The 16,050-nt window shown below is 39.9% G+C and overlaps 1 protein-coding gene across 1 annotated transcript; it reads right to left on the bottom strand.

The window, feature by feature from the left end:
* Window positions 1-440: 440 nt before the first annotated feature.
* mafk (v-maf avian musculoaponeurotic fibrosarcoma oncogene homolog K) lies at window positions 441-9,294 on the bottom strand. The gene is made up of 3 exons (XM_049561353.1): window positions 9,055-9,294; window positions 1,118-1,196; window positions 441-1,033 (listed from the first exon to the last, which is right to left on the bottom strand). Exons 1-3 carry the CDS (start codon window positions 9,225-9,227, stop codon window positions 587-589), a joined length of 699 nt encoding a protein of 232 aa, XP_049417310.1. The 5' UTR covers window positions 9,228-9,294; the 3' UTR covers window positions 441-586.
* Between the last annotated feature and the right edge of the window lie 6,756 nt (window positions 9,295-16,050).

The raw sequence follows: 16,050 nt of genomic DNA on the forward strand, positions 1-16,050 counted from the left end.
CTGGATGGAGACCACTGGTTTGTATGAAGAGGCCTCAAAGCTGGAACGGTTAATCCTCTTTGTGTCAACCTACATGTCAGTATTCTGTTATAATTTATATTGATCACTTTTAAGGCAACAGCGTCAAAGGCTCAATTTACATTGAGACACTTCTATGTAAAGAAAATGTGATTAGCTTTACTGTCACATATGTCACTACTTAAATCTCTCAAGTTTTGTGCTTAGTAGCATAAGAGCAGTCCCAGGCCAGTGCTGCCACATTAAGGCATGTCAAATACTTTTTCACACTGGAGTAAAGAGCAAATCTCTGCTAACAGTCGTGAAGGACGGGTCACAGAGGCCCAGTACCCTGCCGGTGCTGGGGGGGGGGGGGATGCACAGTGCACAGACAATGTAGATTGTGTAATAAAGACGGAAGGAGAGAGACAGAGTTGTGAATGCAGCATAACATCACATAGAGCTTGCCACCCCATCCCATCCCTCAGTCTAACTACTGAGCGTCCTCTCAGTACAGGATGAGCGGGTTCAGGCTGGGTCAGAACCGGGAAGGACCAGGCAGGAGAAGTAGAGCCCAGTCCTGTCAACACTAGGAGAGAGTTGAGAACGGGGTCGGGCTGGAGTTGTTGTTGTTGTTGTGGTTGGCTGACTTGACGATAGTGATGACACTGGTGGTGGCCACCTTGCCTGGCGAGAGGGGCCCGCGGGTCACAGTCCGGGCAAAACACTGCAGGGCCTCGTATTTGGCTCGCAGGGCATCCAGCTCCAGCCTCATGCTGGCATTCTCGCGGGCCAGCTTGTCCACCTCGAGCTGCAGCTCTATCTTTTGTCTCTCCAGCTCCTCCTTCTGGGTGACACGTTTGATGCGGCAGCTGGCGGCGTAGCCACGGTTCTTCAGGGTCCTTCGCCTCTGCTTCAACCTCACGACATCGTCCTTGGTCAGCCCACGCAGGTGCTGGTTGAGCTCCCGCACGGACATGGCCACCAATTCATCGTCGCTGAGTGCCGGGGCATTCTCACCCACCTCCTTCTTGACCTGCAGGACACAAGCAGCGGGTGAGGAACAGCAACATGTCTGAATATTAACAAAATCCACATTTCTCAAACTTCTCACACGTACCTTTAAAGCTTTGCTCGTCTTAAAATGAGTCGTCATTCCCTGCATGCAGACAACTGGCCAGAATCTCACAGAAGACACACTGAGAAAAAAAAATAAATAGTGAATCACAACATTATTAGTGGTAAAATGTGACTGAGTACATCTTTTTCTAGTTCAGGTACAATTTAAAGATACTGACACATTACTTGACTATTTCTATTTAATACTACTTTAAAGTATAAAAGGGAATCATTGTAATTTTCAGTCCACTACATTTGTTTGAAAACTTAAGCCACTTAACATATTAAGATTTTACTGACAAAACATGACCCATTTTTAATATATGATTCACTGTTACAGATGAACCTAACAAAATAGTTAAAATTAGCTCCCCTCTGACAAGATACATTAAAATGCTGCTCATATCTTTATGCATCCGTAATAATATTATTTCAGTAATATATAATAATGTCACTGACAGGCCACTTTTTCTGCATAATAAGTACTTATTATATTAAATATTTTAATTATGTTTTGGCTGAGAATAGTATTTTACATTTAATTTGATTTTGGACACCGTAGTGAGCAGAGGTGTGGACCTGAGTCACATGACTTGGACTCTTGGAGTAAGGCTCAAGTCACAAATTTGTTGACTTTACACTCTGCTTGCCAAAATTAAAAAAAGACATGTAACTCTGCTTGGACTTTAACACCAGTGACTTGTGACTTCACTTGAACTTGAGCCTTTTGACCTAAAAATACTTGATACCTTCCCCCAAGACAATTTGGGAAGAGAGATATTTTTCCAGTGTGAGATGAGTTTAACACAAGACAGTACAGAAACATACCAATTCTGCTGTGATACTAGTTAATAGTGCTATATGTTATGGAAATACAATGTCAGCACTACTTTTTATGATTAAGTTCAGTCACAGACAGATATAAAATAGCATTACATTTGAAGAGGAGCCATTAATGACTTGTTTGGGAGTCGAAATTTAATGTTTCGGACTTGTAACTTCACTTGGGATTGGTCAGCCTTGACTTGGAACTTGCCTGACTTGATTTGGGACTTGATTGCAAAGACTTGAAACTTACTTGTGACTTGCAAAACTTTGTCCCACCTCTGGTTGTGAGTAATAAAGTACTTTTAAAATATGTGATCATTCTACTTAAACACCAGATGTGAATACTTCTGCTACTAACACATATTTGTGTGTGTTGCAAACACCAAGCACGACATAATGTTGGCACTCCTCCCCACTAATTCACTTTAAAGACACCACAACAACATTCCAGGGTTGCGTCATGTGTCAATATTTATGTTTGCATGTTAGAGCCACAGATCCCAGCAGAGGGCAGCATGACACCACAAAATCCAAGCACTGGAGCGCGCCTATATTTACTTGTTGGAGGAGGAGGGGAAGGAGGGCGCTGACAATGTAGTTCACTAGACCAAGCAAGATTAGAAACAGGCAGCCTCTGTGCCTCTCTCTTCATACAACTTTGCATTGAGGCTCTACGGGCCCGGGCAGTTTTTAGAAAAGCCTCTGTGTACTCATTACAGCAGAGGCACATGCTTTCCAGACTGCTGCCATGGCCAAAAAAAGCGAGAGCGCTGAGCTGTGATCCTGTGAGAGGCACACATCCCCCAAGGCTCCATTTCAGGACCTGCAGACCAGCCTGACTACGAGTGCACTGTTCCATGCTCGACTGCTGCCATGGAAACGCCCTGCAAATGGGGCGTGGGAGTGTGAGTCACATGGTCACCAAAAGGGTAAACAAGTCTCATTCATAACCACAGCCTATACATAGTACAAATAAGAAGCACTAACTTGTGCTGATAACTTAGAAAGGCACACAACTCCTCAATCTGTGCACGATATTTCTCTTTACTCCCTTTAAATCCAGTCTCAGGTCGTCTTTATTCCCCTAATCTGATGTATCCACACAGCTCTGCCTCCTCATCAGACGTTAAAACAGAACATCACATCAGCATAACATTTACAGTTATGCTGAACTTTACAGGGCCGTAGATACGCATGTGGAAAATTCCTGGAGATAGAGTGTCACAGAGAAATAGTTTCCTTTATAGTCACTGATGTATTTTTCGCTGTGAGACAATGTAGTCTATCGATTTAGCGCTGTGTCTCGCTGGTTGGATCCTCTTACACTGGGCTTTCCTGAGCCTCTCTATGCCCTTATTTAACTCTGGTGGATATATTTAGCTCACAGTGCTGACACAAATTTCTGCCAACTAAACAATTTAAGTGAGCATGCGATAAGTGATACCTCAGTAAGAGTGCAAATATTCTCTGCAGTCCTGTTAGCTGCAGCTATCATGGGAGAAAATGCTCTGGGTGTGGCTGTTCTTTTTGGGATGTTTGTCACATTTTCACATGCTAAGGATACATTGCAAATACAGGACTTTGAATCCTGATTAGAAGACATAATGCAGCAGATATGAAAAACAACTTTGTTACTCTCCATTTTTGATGGAACCTGAACATTTGCCATTGTTCTTATAAGAATTTAAAGGACTACTTCACCCACAAAATGATCATTTGTATATCAATGACTCAGCCTGTGTAACATTGAATTCCTGAAGAAAACTTTACTTTAATTGCATACATTCACGGTGTACAAAGAATCCAAAAACTGAGAAAATTCTTAAAGAATTGAAGTAAAAGGGGTCGACGTTTAGTAACAGCAAAACTACAACAAAACATCAGTTAACAAACTCTCACACAACTCGTGCAGTATAATAAAATCTCATTTATCCAGTCACATGCTCAGTACTTTGCAGGCAGGCAGACAGCCCATTTCAACTGGGAACTAAAATTGAAACTTATCTATGCTCTCTTCAAAGCCAGACTCCATTGACAAAAACACCTATTTTACCTTGCTGAACAGCACAGGAGCTGCTGGTCTGCCACTGCCTCCATCTGTTTGTTTGTGTTATTGTGTGACTCTGGACCTCTAAAAGGGTTTGTTCAGACTGTGCAAACTCAGACAGTAACACAAACATACTACAAATTGAGGCATTGGTAAACCAGCAGTTCCTGTGTTCAGTGAGGTGAAATTGGTGTTTTTGTCAGTGGAGTCTGGCTTTGAAGATAGAGCACAGATAAGTTTCACTTTTAGTCTAGTTTCCTGTCAGGAGGGGCTGTTTGTTTGGGAAGAACTGAGCATATGACTGGATAAATGAGATTTGGATTATACTGCCTGAGTCGTGTGAGAGTTTGTAAATGGATGTTTTGATAATGCGGTTGTGTATGACTTCAATTCATCAAGAATTTTTTTGTATTTTCAGTTCACTGGAGGCATGGAGGAAAAAATACGTTTTCTTCACAAATTCAGCATAACATGTGGGTGGGTAATTGAACAAATGTTCATTTGTGGAGATGAAGAATTCCTTTACATTCAACATCACTGTCTAGAGAAAAGTTTTAGTATTTTTTGTGACAAGCAAAATGAACCTCAAAGGCTTTTCCTGTCTTGGAACATAAACAGATGATAATTACATGTACCAACCAAAAAAACTAAACCCAGAGCCACATGAACTCATGTTTTGACATTTAGAGAACATCTGCTGCTCTCTCTGGTGTCCTTAGTTCATTTTGCAAAACATGCAGCAAAGAATAGAATAGCATAATTGGGATTTCAGAGGCATCAAATAAAGATGAAGAACTGAAAAAACACCGTTCCTTGAAAGCAAGCTGGCCCAAACAGCCTAATTTAAGTGGTGTTGCATCAGAGGGGGGTCCCTGGGTATATTCCTTGCAAAGATCATGGAAAAGTGGCGTGTGGGGCCTCCCTCTCTTCATACAAGAGGCCTCCAGCTTGAACCAAGAGGCCAGGTTGTTTCCCTGAAATTCTTTAGGCATGTGCTTATGTTTTTGCAACTTGCACAGAGACAATGTTTTCCTGATCAAGATGCCAGAGTTTCCTCAGAGGAAAAAACTGCAATTATAATACACAGCCAAATCCACTCTTTATGATTTTGCCACTCAGACGAGACGGGCATATTTCACAACAAATCTTCCGGCTATAGTCGAGAAAACAACTCATATTAGGTTTTTCATAACAGTAAGAAAAGGAGTCTGGGAAAAATACCGCAAAGAAAAGCCACAGATGGTGGGTAAAGAACAAAACCACATTCCTGAGTGAACACACATGTGCAAACCCTCACATGCACAATGCAGGCAAGTCTTCACCGAAGAAGGAACATTCAGTCTGAATATGTCCCGCGATGCACTCAGCCATGGGGGTGGAGTTCAAACGATCCCACTTGTAAAACAACGGCTGCGAAATTCACGAAATGTCTGGAATTCAGAAGCGTCTACCATCTTTCACTTGCCCAAACAAAGCAAAGGCAGCCTGTGTGCACAAGTGTGGAGTCAGGAGTCCAATACCTGCTTTCTTTGTCGGGTCTATCTTTCATTTTCATTTCAAGACAACAGAAAATAATGTCATTTCTCAACACAATCCTCCGATGACAAACTATTTATTCAGCAACAATGTTATCACTAAATGATAACAAAGTGTCAGAGCCAAGGGATGACGTGAGAGTAACTCCTGAACTGTCCATTACAAACACCATACACACATTCCACGACTATGGCTGTGTGTTAAGCATGTGTCTTATTTGATGTGGAAAGCAGAATGTTTTCTGGTTAACCTGCTACTTTGTTCTCCTCCGGGTGTACACATTGCTTTGAAGATGTACTGACCATTTCAAGACTATTTTTGAGAATGCCTAAAAACACAAAACCAGAGACGGCATCATTTTTATTTAAGGCACAAACAAATTCAATGCTACTGTGAGACAATCAGTTTAATAAGCCTGTGTAACATTTGTTCACCAATACCAAATGTTTACATTTTTAAAGCCAGGCATCTGGTCAAGTTCAAGGCTGCACTTCAGTGACAGCAGGTAACCGTGGGGCCCAGCCTTCTCCTAAAATAAACAGCATATCAAAGACTTATGCGCTCCTGCCCCAGGGATAAATGCAGAGTTGGTTTGTCTGGACTTACAGTTTACCTTCTCTTTTTGTTTCAATTTGGGAGCAGGGTGAGCAGAATGCAGAAGTGTTGCTGCCCTTGACAGCCTGATAACACTCCTCTGAGAAAGCTCTTGCTTTTCTTGCAGTTTTCTCAGGGAGGTGGAGAGATTTCTCCACAGACACGGTGTGCGCGGCACTCTGCTCTTTCTCCAGCGCAGCACATTTGGTGGGATATTATGTGAGGGAAATGGAGAGCATAGCTGAGCAGTGAGTCATGCTGTTTACTGGTAAAAGCGACGACCAGCGGCAGGGAATCACACACCCTCCCGATCTGACGTTTCCTGGAAAATCCCGTTGTTTCGCGAGGAGGAAGGAAAAGTACAGAGAACCTTGGAAATGGTTGGCATGAACACCAGAACTTTTGTGCGGAAAGGGAGGAGAACTTGCAGAATATCTGAGCAAAGATATTCTCCCAACCACGGACGCTGGGACTCAGAGAAATGTCAAGAATGCAGAAAACACAAGGACATACCTGTCCCACGATTCACTACCTGAAAACCAATACTGTGTGAATAATAGTTAAGTATTAACATTCTGTGTCCAAAAAAAAGCATATGTTACATCACATCCCTCACTTCCCAAGTCCTTCATTTGAAAATAGTGTTAATAAAAACACAGTAGAAGCCACATTTCAGTGCTTCTCCTTCAAAACAACTTGCTGAGACACATGGACGGACAGGATGTGACATCAAAGCATGGGTTCTGAATGCTGTAGAGCTGTAAAGTGTTTGTTTGTGTTGCTGCCAACATGCAATCTGAGTCACGGTGGAATCAGGAAGTTGCCAAGGAAAAAAGATCAACAACTGGATCAGCAAGTCAGCCCCAGTGAGAACCAGCAAGGAATTCCCAAATAACACGACAATCCCACAGAATAAATAAATGAGTAAACCTGACACTTGCCACACCTCTGACCATAATGAGGTGAACGCAGCAGGGTGAGATTCGGTCACACTGACAGGAAAAAAAAGGCAGGATGCAAATCACTGTGGGTGGCAGAGTGAGCAGTCTCAGACATCATATAACTGTCAGGGAGTCACTTTGGGACGGATGCACCACAGGCCTGTTCACACATTCATCTGTTATTGCCTGTATACACTCTGTTTGGCATGTTCAGCTATGGATAAAATCACAAGCATCCAAAGTCAATAATCAAACGTCGACGTCTTTCTTTCCAGTAAGAGGAGCAAAACACATCATGGCCAACGTGTTCTCTGTGAGTCACAGCATCATAAACCGCAGCTATTTCACTTTCACAATACTCCACCACAAGAACGTTTTGCATCCTGCTACGCTTTCATCCATCACTACTGACCAGCCAGAAAAACAGAAATGGCACATATCTGGTGATAATGACACTGTGTCCTGTGTTTTTAGGGGAATTTCTCCCCATGTGCCTCGTCACTGTCACAGATGAGTCAGCCACTGTTACTTCTCTGTCCAAAGAAGACATCATCACTTTGGTGATTGAACCACATGTTAACCTCATGACAGAGGAGTGCCCCCACTCCCACTGTCTGTCTAAAAGCAGCAGACACTGCGTGCACCCACCCGAAACAACAGTGAATCACAAAAGTCTCTGAGATACAAATCTGTGACCCCTCAGGGACAAATATGTTCCATATATTCATCATAATGGCATTAAAAGGTCACGAGTCCAAGTTGCTCAATAAAATGTTGATGTACAAGACAGTCAAGCAGTATCACTTCTGGGGGAAAATTGTTTTGTCATTATGTAATGATAACAATAAAAAATAACACACTTTCAGGACAGTTTCCTTATCTTTACCCAAGTCATAAAGATTTATGTAGACAAGAAATGATAGCTAAACTGAAAGATAACATTTAAGATAAGATTTTCCTTCTTCCTCAGTGATTTATTGTTTATGGAAATATGCGCCCCTCCTGCTGTTTAGGGACTGCTTGTTTCTCCTGTGTAGAGCCAGTCAGCCCTGGTGGTCTTACTTCACATCGTGCCCTTTGTCCCACATGTCTAAAATGCAGACCACGTGTTGTTTCCAATGTCAAAAGTAGGCTGGTATTTTGCATTGTAGCAGCCCAAATGAAAACCAGCGTTGAAAAGGACAACAGAGCCAGAAATAAACAGGATGAGAGAATGTTTTACATGAATTAGTTTGTCAGACAGTTTATTTCACTCCCATTTTTTAACCAAAAAGCTTATTTAAATGCAGAAAGTGGGCTACAAACAAACAAAAATCACTATTTTATTACCTTACAATAAGCTTACTCTACAAAATAGCTGTGTGGCACTCAGTTATAAATATATAACAGTTTTGTAACAGTAACTTCAACATCATTTTGTAACATTTTAACATTACTGTGGCAAAATAGTGTAACATTTCTTCATTAAATGTGTTAAATACACGTTTTCTGTGCTCGTTATTGATTAAAATATTAATCATAATTTTTCTAAACTGAGACAGCCTCTAAGATTGCACTCACTAAGAAACTTAATTCACTTAAATTATTTTTTTTTTCAAAATTCCTAGCTGATTTAAATGACTAGATACAAGCAAAAAAATTAGTTAAACAAATTAGAAGCAAAATTAGCTGTTATATTAATTTTTCTTTTTTTTTTTACACTTTTTACTCATTTCCCCCCGCTTCTTCCACGCGACTACACCGAGCTGTGAGGCACTTTTCTGGGCGCTGCGTTACCAACACAACACGTGTCCACGCGACTGAAACAATCCACAAAGTCAACACCAACTTTCATAAGCGGGATCAAAAACTTATCGTAGGCTACGTGACGGGCGCAGAACCCCGTCCGCGTGCGCCAACATGTCACCGTGTGTGACAACTTCAGCAAATTTCGAAAAGGGATGTCAAAACATCTTCCCATTAAAAAAAAAAGAAAGAGAAACACAAGCTCACCTCTGTGGACGCGGATATCTGTGGACCGTGATGCGTGAAAACTGGCAGAGTGGGTTTCCGACACAGGCGGCGGAGTAACTTGACACAGTGGGTATAAAACCGTCCAGCAGCGGCCGGGCAGCGGTGTATCCTCGTACTAAATTAACTACAAAACAACAACAATGTACCAACATTCCACGCTCTGCTTCCGCAAGCACTCACGTCACCGATTCCTCGTGACCGCCCCCTCCATTCATGAAAATAACTTTCTGCTTACGTCAGTCTGGGAAGAGGGAGGGAGGGGGGGTGCGCGGGGGAGGCCATAAATAGAAGATAGATATTGCTGGCGACTGCTTTTGCTTACTTTACAAAACTAATCTACAAATTCAGCTCGTGCTGCCAATATTAGCTCAAAGTACTCAGACAAAAAAAACTTTAAATTTCAAATTAAGCCTCCCACTCTGCTGCCCCCCCTCCCTTACTATGACTCCTTTATGGTTAGGTCCACACTACAAGTATTCAAAAATGTGCATTAACTGAGAGAAAACAGCGACCTCCTCCCTCCGTCTGACTCTGGAGCAGCAGCAGCATTCCTTTCCTGAGGAAAGTATGTGGCGTAGTAGCCCAGCAGTCACAGGATTTCTCTTATTTTAACTTCCCTGCTGCCTGTAACGTCACAGGTTATTCTGGGTAATTAAGTACTGAATGTAAATATGTTAAGTCAGTTGCCTTTTAAGGGCTGCTTCACTGTTATGGGTCTCCCCTGTTCATGTATCCAATGTACAAGGGTCTCGGTTTTGAGTGTAGAGCCTGTCAGAAGCAGATGCAGTGTGTTTACACTATAAACACAGTGGGCTATGCAGTTCAAACAAGGATAGAAATGAGGAGGAAAATGCACTTTCACATTTTTTTCTGCTGACTGGGGCGGCAAGACTTGGAGCACAGTTTCAAAATATGATCCTGCGAAAAGCCCAGAAGTTTCTCACAGGATACACTGTCACTTATATGAGTAATAATATGATGAATTGCAGAAATACACAAACAGAGAAGCTTAATATGTGACTGATTTATACAAGGAGCAACATCCTTTATCAAATTAAGCAACCACAGGTGCCAACAGTGTCAAACACCTCCTTTAAAAAGTATAAACTGTACACTGTAATGGTCCATTTGGCACATACAGACACACATCAAGTTGAACTCAGGCTTTGTGGGACTTGTGGTTTCAGACTTGAAGCATTTTAATCGCCCCTCTCAGGCCAAACGTGGCTTCATTATTGAATAATTTTTGTTCCGTGATGGTTTCTGTTTAATGGCACTATGTTTAGCCACAGGAGAGACACAAAAGAGGAAGTAGAGAGGGACACACAAACAAAGCGCGCACACACACACACACACACACACACACACACACACACACACACACACACACATTTGAATTCTTTATTTGATTCCACCAATTACATTAAATATGGCAGGGAATCAAATACAAAAGGGGTCAAGAAGACAATACTGGTCACTCATGGAAATACATAACATCTTCTCCTCCATACAGCCAAGCTGCCTATAACAGCAGAAACAGAGCAAAATTTAGCAAGCTTTTTTGCTCTGCACTTAGATATGCCAGCAATGTTCAGGCCATTAGTGGTGTATTTATACGCATGGCCCAGGCTTCCAAATATGAGTACGGAGAATTTGCATTTGTAACCCACACACACACACACACTCAGATGTATGATGTAATGTTGACCTTTAGATAAAGTGTGACTAACACTTAATAAATGAGTTGAGTTAGATGTTCCTAGTGTAATCTGGATGTGTCCCGTGCTGACGTCTATCTTTGCTTTCACAGTTTTCCAAAGCACTGATGCTTTAAAAAACAAAAAACAAATATTGATTATTATGAGTCAGAATGCAAATCACACTTCCAGCGAAACTGACTAACTCCTGACAAATCATCTCTTTTACCCTCACTTTGTGCCAGATACTGAGATTGGTGCAGATTTATATTGCTGTCATAATTTATAGCCAGTGACTCAACACATCAGGCTCTTCCACTGAATCCATATGGAAACAATTACTTACTAGAAATGGTAATTTTTTTCATCTCCACTGGAGCGTGTTTCGAGTAAAGGCAAATTAACTTCGTCAGAGGACGAAGCAGTGCTGTGTTCCGGTTAGTTTGTGTCACCTTCGTGTTGACCACAAACAACAACACAGCATTTCCCTTGTGTGGCCTTCCTGTAATGAGCTAAACACAAGCAGCATTTGGTGAAACTGTTTGTTTTCCCTCTGTGTTTCCTACATACACACTACTGAGAGTGCTCACAAAGCACACAGGCAGGAATTTGAGATGAAATAAAATGAAATGGGACTGGATTTTATTGGATTAGATTTGAGATGATCCATAATCAGATTACATTAGATTTATAATAGGATAACATTCATTTGAGGTTCATTCAAGATGATATGTGTTACATTATTTCAGACGAGAAAGGTTTAGGTTAGACTTAATTAGAATTAAAATGAGAATATATGATATATATATTTAACTTTAGATTAGTTGGGCTGAGATTATATTACATTACATTACACTAGATTATAACTGGATTAAATCATAAATATGATGAGAAATGGGATTAGATAACATTCAAGCAAAGATACATGAGCTGAGATAGGACTGAATGAAATAAATGAGACTGGTAACATAACGTCAGAAAAGAAATGAGATGGGATTACACAAGACACAGTTATGTGAAAATGAGATAATATTACCTTAAAGTAGAAATTAGATTTGATGGGATTAGATTAGAGAGAAATTTAGATAAAATGGGATTGAATTAGATAGGAATGGGATTAGACTGCAATAGATTGGATACTGGATGAGATGGTTTGATTGAGATTACATTAGATGAGATGGCATGAGAGTAGAGTAGATTAAATATGATCATATTACATTAGAGAAAGAGATATGTGATGAGAATAAATGAGACGAGACTGGATTACAATAGATAAGAGGTGGGATGGTGTGAGATTAGATTACATTAGAGTAGAAATTAGATGAGATGAGGTTAGAAAGGTGTTTAGATAAAACAGGATGGGATTAGATGAGATTAGATTGCAATAGATTAAATATTACAGGAGATGAGATTACATTAAATTAGAGATTACACTGGATGAAATGGATGAGAGTAGAGTAGATTAAATTAGATTAGATTACATTAGAGAAAAAGAGATGTGATGAGACTGAATGAGATGAGACAGGTTTGCATTATATTAGAACTGAGGTGGTGTGAAAAAGATTAGATTTAAGTAGAAATTAGATTAGATTAGATGAGATAAAGTTATATTAGAAGGAGTTTAGATAAAATGAGACTAGATTATGTTCGAATGAGATTAAATTGCAATAGATCAGATATTACACGAGATTAGATGACATTAAATTAGATATTATGTTACATTAGAAAATTGGTGAGATGGAATGAAAGTAGAGTAGATTAAATTGTATTACATTACTTTATCTAATCTGAGATTAGATTTCAGTAGATTAGATATTGCATGAGATCAGATCACATTAAATTAGAGATTACATTAGATGAGATGAGATGAAATGATCAGGTGAGTTTAGATGACATCGGGATCAGATTAGATTAGAGTGGAAATGAGATGTGAAGAGAATAAATGAGATGTGACCAGATTACATGGAGTTAGAGATGAGATGACATGAGATTAAATTAGATTAAAGTAGAAATTTGACTAGATGAGATGAGGTAAGATTAGAGATCAATTTAGATAACATGGGATGAGATGAAATGAGATGAGACTGGATTTTACATTGAATTAGATGTGAAATGATGGGAGGTTATAGAAAAATGGGATTGGAGTAGGTGAGAATGAGATTAAATTGCAATAGATTAGATGTTAAATGAGATAAAATCATATTGAATTAGAGATGGGATGAAAGTAGATGAGATTATAGAGATATGTGATGAGAATAAATTTGATGAGACCAAATTACATGGGATTACACGAGACAAAACTAGATAAAGAATGAGATTAGATTACATTTAAACAGAAATTAGATGAGATGCTGTTAAATTAGAGAGGGTTTAGATAAAATTGGACGGGATTAGGTGAAAATGAGATTAAATTGCACTAGATTAGCTAGTAGATAAAATTAAATGAAATTAAAGATTACAATAGATGAGACTGGATAAGAGTAAAGTAGATGAGATGAGATTAGACTGGATTATATATCACTACAGATCAAAAACTGTGACAAAAATAAATGAGATGAGACCAGATTACAGTAGATTAGAAGTCAAATGGGGTGAGATTAGATTACATTAAAGCGGAGATCTGCTTAAATGAGATGATGTTAGATTAGAGAGATGTTTAGATATTGTAGAGTGGAACTGGGTGAGAAGGAGATTAGATTACAATAGATAATACATTACATGAGATTAGATGACATTAAATTAGAGATTATATACAATGAGATGGGATGAGACTAGATGAGATGAGAACAGATCATTATAAGCGTTGAAATCAGGTGGGATTACAGTGTATTAAAGAAGAAATAAGACAGGACGCAGTGTAGAAATGACAGAATAGAAACAAACAATAAAATGCAACAGATCATAGTATTAGTATAATGTCTGTGTGTTGCCAGCAGTTGGCAGAGAGAAGCCAAAGTCTCTGCAGAGCCACCGCTGATTCCTGTCAAACATCCAGCTGCTCAGTCGACACCGTACCACCCAATTACTGTCCATCTGGCACCAGTCTACACAGATGACCTGAAATACACCCATTGTGTGTAACACAATAAAAACAGCGGCAGACTTTTCTGGGTTTTTCGTTAGATCAACATGCTGTGGGGTCTGAGTTCTTACAGGCAGTTTTGGATTACAGGAAGTAACACTGAGTCACTAATCTGGCTTCTTTGTGACTCAGACTGTTGAACTCAGAAATGTGATCTGGCACAAAGAGGCCCCCTGTTGTAAGGGGATCATTTTTGTCTTCCCAAACGCTCCAAATTATTAGTGAGCAGAAGGCTGATATTGACCACGCAGAGTTTTTTAAAACTGAAGTAATGGCATTAGCAACGAGCCGAATAAAGCACGCTTGATAAAAATACATGAAACTGTTGATCACATTTTCTCCCCCTGAGTGTTTTCTCATTGTTCAGGAGTGCTAGTTTACTGGGAGAGCCTCACGTTAGACAGCAGCCTCTGGCACAGTTTGGACAGCACGTAATTTCAGAAGTAAAAGGATTGTTTTTGCAGATTTGTAGACTTCCCTTATGACACAAGCTTTAATTTGGAACATTGACTGGACATTCCACTGACTTCACCAAAATGTGTTTCATATGAAAACACTTTACGTAACAGGGCTGGCAGGTTGGAGGTGCATGGAAAGGAACATGGTGGAGTAACAGTAGTAGTGGTGGCAGGCCATGGTGGGGTGTTTGAAGCCTTATAGGATTCTCCTAAAGCTTCAGCATACTGAAAGCTATTTGATTATCAAAATAAAAGTTTAGGGGAGAGCAAGCAAGAAGAGTGCAGCCTGTACACAGTAGTTGAGAGCGCTTAGCCATGTTTAAGGAATGAACAAAGCACCAGCGCTGACCGGGTGGGACTAAATATGGACATTATTAAGGGTGGTAAAGCTTTGATGCTCAGACTTGCTTCTCCTCGAGGCATGGATATTTTTAAAGAATGAAAACAGCTGTCGGGATAAAAATTTGCATACTGCAGTTTCCTTAGAAAACCTTGTGTCCACAGTGCTCCACAGTGTGACTCGCCAGCACCTAGATTAAAAGCTTTCCTGATGACTTTAGACTGATTGTTTTCTTTATGATGAAACCAGACGGTGTATTTTTTCTGCTGTGTTGTTGAATGACATTTCAATCTTTTGTGTTATCCAGTTTCAAATGTGAAAAGCTATGATAAAGTTGCTCTTATTCTTCTTCTCCAGTGTGTGGTCTTCGATAAAATCACAAGAAAATGCTGCTGTTTTGTTACGGCAGATTATTCCGTTTAGATTTATGTCCTGTTCTGTTTTCATTAATCTTTATGTATTTACACAAATGATAAAGTTCTACTCTGCTTAGATAGAAACCTCCCACCCTGCTACATTAATGTCACCATTTCACTGCAGTGAACTGGAGACTGCTGCCACCCTGTGTTGAATCAGTGGCATTTAAAGAAGCACAAATATGTAGTCACTTTGCTGAGCAAGTGTATTCACATTTAAAAGAAAAGTGAATCTTGTAAACTAATATGAAGAAAGAGACATATAAATATGACAATTACTCTTCCTCTTCTTTGTGTGCTTTTATTTTGTCTCCAAGGAAAAGCTAAACAATACATGTGCTTCTTTTTTCCCTGGAGATAATGAGTCATCCTTCTGTAGTGATTATAAGAATCAGATTACTGCTAAATTTATCCCACCTCTTAATTCAACATAAAGCTCCCAAACCTGTTGGTGAACATGCAAGAAATGCTTCTGATTTGGTTGTCCTCATTAGTATTTTACTTCCCCAACCCTAACCCTAATCCTGACCCCAGTCCGAACCCTAACCCTACCAAAGCCACACACTGACTGAACCATCATAAAGCAATCGTGCTAAAATGATTCAGTGTTTGACTTGACTGATAAAATTAAAATTGTGACGTCTGCTTAACAATCACTTCTCTGGTATTTACTTTGCACACATGGATTATATGCAAGGCTTTAAGGAGAAACTGTGAGTCACAGTTTTAGTAAATGACTGTGGTCATTTGTCATGTCTTCTTTAGTAAAGGTCTTATGCAATAAAGTAATTACTTTTAATACTCCCTAATTAAATCCAAGGTATGATCAGCATTGTTTCAATATTTTATAAGTCAGGGGTGGCCAAACTGTGGCCCGCTGCCCATCTTGTAAAGTGGCATCTCGTCCCAATAGTGGTACAAGATGTCCCTTTACAAGATTTATATTTTTGTGCTATAACAAAATTGGGTGCTCTAATATTTA

This window comes from Epinephelus fuscoguttatus, linkage group LG19 (assembly GCF_011397635.1).
Source record: "Epinephelus fuscoguttatus linkage group LG19, E.fuscoguttatus.final_Chr_v1".
Classification (NCBI taxonomy): Eukaryota; Metazoa; Chordata; class Actinopteri; order Perciformes; family Serranidae; genus Epinephelus; species Epinephelus fuscoguttatus.

Excerpts from the sequence above, each read along its gene's own strand:
- mafk (XM_049561353.1), bottom strand. The coding sequence starts at position 9,227 with ATGTTGGTACATTGTTGTTGTTTTGTAGTTAATTTAGTACGAGGATAC. Across the intron at positions 1,197-9,054 it reads AGATATCCGCGTCCACAGAG|TGTGTCTTCTGTGAGATTCT; the intron begins GTGAGCTTGTGT and ends TTTTTTTCTCAG. Across the intron at positions 1,034-1,117 it reads AGACGAGCAAAGCTTTAAAG|GTCAAGAAGGAGGTGGGTGA; the intron begins GTACGTGTGAGA and ends TGTGTCCTGCAG.